Here is a 4,913-nt window from a genome sequence, read left to right as displayed (position 1 = left end):
TGGTCGAAAACGATTTGAAGAGCTTCGAAACCTTTTAGACGAAACGCGTATGTGTGAACGTGGCTATAGTTGAATCGTATTCGTATTACCGAGCGTATTAGCTAGTCGTATTCTCGGGCGTATTACAATCGATTACAATTTAGTTGGCTCGAATTTGGAACTTTGAAGGTGAGGTTTGAATCTCATGCAGACGGAAAATAAAGTGAGCCCCTTTACAGGGTGGAAAATAAGGAACTTTTTAAAGTGAACCAGTGAGTGGCAGTGACCATCAACTTAGCCTTCGACCCCGTGCCCTGAAATACCCGAGCTGATCCATAATAGGTATCCGTAGACCAAGTTGAATTAAAGGCCACACCGGCCTTCGAATTATTACAATTTCCCGTGCGAAATTATGACGTAGGGAATGAAGTCATCTGCTACTCTATTTTCGGGCTGGATTTTTCAAACACCAGTGGGACCCTTTTATTTAGTGGTCCAGTGAACCACTGACCCTCAACTGACCACCTTCGACTTAATTTTTAAACTGACCTAGACAATTTTTAACTGGTCATTTGCCTATTCACACCGCCTTTTCTATAATATTCGAACAGCTAGATTGGTTTTGGTTGCGAATAGAGGAATCAAGGAACCTTGTATAAGTGTGTAGCCGAACAAGAATCACGGAATCAAATAAGAATCAAGAGTGGAATCACGGAATATTAAGGAATCATGGCATCTGGGTAGAATCTAGAATCTTAGCAGAATCAAGAATCTTGATTCCAGATTCCTTGATTCAGAATCTCGTACACGATTCCTCGAAGTGACGGACCCCTCGACACCAAAGCCCAAGTTAGGCTTAAGCCATCGGCAAAGTTTAACTTCATGGCGCCAAAATGTAAGTCTTTCATAGCTCTTAGTACCTCTATGCGTTCTTGTTATCACCGATAAAAATTGCCAATTTTGACCATTTAATTATGCATTTTTATTTAAATCATATATTTTTAAATAATTAATTCCGCAAAACAATTTTGATATTTTTGTAATTATTGACCACTGATAAATCGAAAATAATAGTTATAAAAAAAACAAATGTACTATTGTTAAAACTTCTCGAATCGGTTGGTACCAGGGCCGGATTAACCAATAAGCCGACTAGGCCTGGGCCTAGGGCACCAAGTCTACAAGGGGCACCAAGAAGTTTCGAAAAAAATAAATTTAAATTTACTTTTCGGAAAAAAAATTATTCCGGAGTAATTTTAGTAAATGCGTCAACATTTTTCAATACCATGTAAAGCAATATCATTTATTAAAGTCTGCATTGAAATTGTATTTTCTATCCATATGTCAATTATAAATTGCGAGAGCGCCTCGCTCACTAGCCACGGAAAGGGGCACCAAAATTAGCTTGGGCCTAGGGCCCCACAAGGTCTTAATCCGGCCCTGGTTCGTACAATTACATTACCGAAAGAAGTATTTCGCTGTTTTTTTACCTTTAAAGTAATTGAGCACGTTCGTAGGGTCAATAATTGATTTCATCTATTTGATTTGACTAAGACAAAAACATTGATGGTTTAAAAAGAGCTTGTGGATTAGATATCCTGATAACTATATTTTGTATTTATTAATTTCCAGTAAATATTAAGAAGCAATTTTAATTGTTAGCCTATTTTTAGTTTTAAGTTTCATAAAGCATTAATTTTGTGAAATTAATAGAGTAAATTCTATGATTAACCTGTGCGTATTCTGTTGTGTTTTTTTAGTTTGTCGTTTTTACATTTTCCAGCCACAAAATGGGACATGCGTCAGATTTATAGCCCGGTGGACCGGTAAGATTCAAACCACACCACCGGAGGTCTATCATCATTATGCCCTACGCCAGCGTACACAAGCCCGGACTGGTGACATAACCAGCATGGGTAGCAGAACCCCACTACTGATGGCCGCACCCTTGATGCAAGCCGCTCAACCCAGCAGAAGGTGCAGCAATGGGCCGACCAGCGCGCCACTTCGCACACAGCAGTAGGAATGAGAGCGGATGCTCTGGCAACTCCGGCCGACACCCTACCTACGAAGGTAGAGAGCCAAACCCATTGGAAAGAGCTCCTAAAGGGGAACGGTGAGCACACAGCAGTCCAAGTAACCCGGCACAGCTGGCACCGAGAAACAGGACCACCCTGCCCTCATACGGAGGCTCGCAGCCCCACAGCATGCTACCCAATCCGTCGAGGTGGCCAGGTTGCCCGGACCCTCTCCGTTAGCCCAGTTACCAGCCCACACCGGACCGAAGTCGGAGGTGGAGATAGGACCATGTGGACGGAGCTAACATCTCCCAGCGCGCCACCGCCCGTGATGGGTTACAAGAGCCGGACCCCTACTCCCCGGTAAAGCCACCAGTTATTGCACACTCCGACCCCTCGTGGGCCGTCACAGAATGGGAATAAACATGTTTAGGTCTACTCTTAACCATGGCCGCCTCCATGCGCTCGTTCCGTGTGCGCTCCCTCGTCGCGAGCAGAGCGCACGCGTAGTAAGCGCGTGCAGGGTGCCGTGTCTTAACTTATGGTCTTAACAAAAGCGCTTTTGGTCTTAATAATAAAAACGCGTATTCACCGATCTTTATCCTTTAGAAATTTGAAAAAAGATAAACTAGAGTTTTGTTTTTTATTTGCGGAACAATTTCTGGCTGAACGAAACTATCCAGGCATATTTAAACAATTTTACAAATTAAATAAATTGTCAAAATATCAAATGCCAACTAGTTAGTTATTGCGTCGTCCTCCGCCAGTGTTGAAACGCGCGCTACTAGCTGGCGATACCGGTGACGCCATCTATTATCCGGATCCTATGGGAAATATTATTACGGCTTTTTAAAATAGATAGCTCTCTATGCTATACACTCTCAGGTTAGGCCACTTAAAACGTATTCCATTGGGGAAAACGGAGCAGCTCCAAGACGGATGCACGTTTTCCTCTGCTCCTGTTGATCCCTCGGTGAATGATCCCAGCTGCCCCGTTTCTCGAGATAGAGCGAAATTTTCAGATCGCTCGGATCGCCCAAGGAATACGAACTTCATACACTTTTGCTTGACTTTCGGAAGATAGCAGTCGATACGCCGCTCTCTTAAAAAATTTATTTCATTGGGTGCAATAGGCGATATAATAAAGTAACGTGGCCTTATTGTTTTGATGGGAAAGGCCACCTTCCACTACGCTTCCATTAGCTTTCCCACCAAAGAGCCTATGAATTCATCCGTAGGCTTTAACTGTACTATTTCGTTATCCCATTTTAACAAGTTGAGCAAGCATATCTGACTTCATAATATCGCCTATTTAGATCAGCCATGGAGGAATAGTAGAGTAGGGGAAAGGAAAGAAGGCGTTAAATCCGACAGCGTAGTGCCAGTTCGAGGCGGGGAAAAAAAGGGGGGAAAGTCGAGGTAGACTTTTTAAAGAATTCAAACCCTAACCGGTAGATCGCGCCATGATCGCGCTGCCTTTGTTGGAATGTATGAATAGATAAAGTCTACCTCGACATACCCCCCGTTTCTACATCCCACTTTACGCGATTTCTGAAGAGGAACGTTAGTGCTTAGCCCAATCAGAACTATCAATACCACTCCAGGGATATTCCTCTATGGATCAGCTATGATGTAGGAGACAAAATCAGGTCACTCTCGGCGTGGTTTCAATGGAAAACGCAATCGTTTCGGTCGCTAATAATACTCCCTGGCCATACTGAACTTAGCCCTTACTTATATCGGGCCCTAATTTTGATGAAAACGTTTTGTGTTGACAATAGGTCGTCTGCTAATTCGTCTCATTGTGTTTAATCTTGCGAATTGCAATTGTTTTTGGACAGACCTAATTTAAAACTAGTTTGTTTGTAAAATATTTCAACATAAGTTAGTGAAATTTCTAGTTTTCTTCAACGTTTATAAGTATTTGTTTTAACTTCTCTCTAATTTACTGTTATAGGTAAAAAAATTGGATTGTTGCTTGTGTAAGAGGCAAGGCTTGAGCCAAAATGATAATCCCAATAAGGTGTTTCACTTGTGGGAAGGTTATTGGAAATAAATGGGAGGCTTACCTCGGTTTATTACAAGCAGAATACACGGAAGGGTATGTATATTTAGAAAAGAATATAGACCTCATACTCTAGATATGAAGTCAGTGCTCGTAGTCAATAGTGAGTATCCACTTCCTATTGGAACTGGGAAAATATTAGCCCAATATTTACCCTTGTGACCGTGGTGACTTGGGCCTAAGGTGGTGCCTTGGGTATTAGCTTAGCTGATTATTATTATTATATCGCTTACAGCAACTCATAGAGCCTGATTGGCCGGAGGTCTCTTGCAGGAAGTGGGTAATCGTTTGTTTCCAAATTTGTCAGTTGCAACCCTTTTTTTCGAATCTTGGCTACGAGGTCTATATTGTCTTTAATTTAACTTCACATTTAGTCTTCTCTAGTATATTAATAAAATATTTCCATTTTAGCGATGCATTAGATGCTCTTGGTTTAAAAAGATACTGTTGCCGTCGCATGTTGTTGGGACACGTGGATTTGATTGAAAAGCTGCTTAATTATGCTCCATTAGAAAAATAATTTTGTTGAAATAAATATTATATTTTAAGTACGTTTTGTGATTTATACATATTAAATGAACTGTGAATAAGTAATGCTTTTGTGGTCTAAAATGGAATACTTAATGGGAAATGTATTTAAAAAATGAAATCTTTTGTGAAGAAACTAATAGCATTTAAATTTTAAGCCTCTGAATTTCAATTAGAAATGGAACATTAAATCGACCATTAGTTAGATATCTATTTGCATTTTAATCAATAGATAGGTGTTTCTGTAAAATACTGGATGTCATGTGTAAATGTTTTTGAAATTTGAAGTCCATGTGCGAAATGTGCATGCCAATAAAGTACTA

At 40.6% G+C, this 4,913-nt stretch overlaps 1 protein-coding gene across 1 annotated transcript; it reads left to right on the top strand.

The window, feature by feature from the left end:
* Positions 1 to 3,728: 3,728 nt before the first annotated feature.
* Polr2L (DNA-directed RNA polymerases I, II, and III subunit Rpb10) lies at positions 3,729 to 4,613 on the top strand. Its single transcript, XM_090172066.1, has 3 exons — positions 3,729 to 3,881; positions 3,955 to 4,098; positions 4,474 to 4,613. The coding sequence occupies exons 2-3, from the start codon at positions 4,004 to 4,006 to the stop codon at positions 4,580 to 4,582; spliced, it is 204 nt and encodes a 67-aa protein (XP_090028192.1). The 5' UTR covers positions 3,729 to 3,881; positions 3,955 to 4,003; the 3' UTR covers positions 4,583 to 4,613.
* Positions 4,614 to 4,913: the final 300 nt, after the last annotated feature.

This window comes from Leiobunum rupestre, chromosome 4 (genome assembly GCF_980474605.1).
Source record: "Leiobunum rupestre chromosome 4, qqLeiRupe1.1.hap1, whole genome shotgun sequence".
NCBI classification, from domain to species: domain Eukaryota; kingdom Metazoa; phylum Arthropoda; class Arachnida; order Opiliones; family Sclerosomatidae; genus Leiobunum; species Leiobunum rupestre.
This window is presented reverse-complemented; position numbering and strand designations above follow the sequence as displayed.

Coding starts and splice junctions, on each gene's coding strand:
- Polr2L (XM_090172066.1), top strand. CDS start 4,004: ATGATAATCCCAATAAGGTGTTTCACTTGTGGGAAGGTTATTGGAAAT. Junction 4,099..4,473: donor CAAGCAGAATACACGGAAGG/GTATGTATATTT, acceptor TTTCCATTTTAG/CGATGCATTAGATGCTCTTG.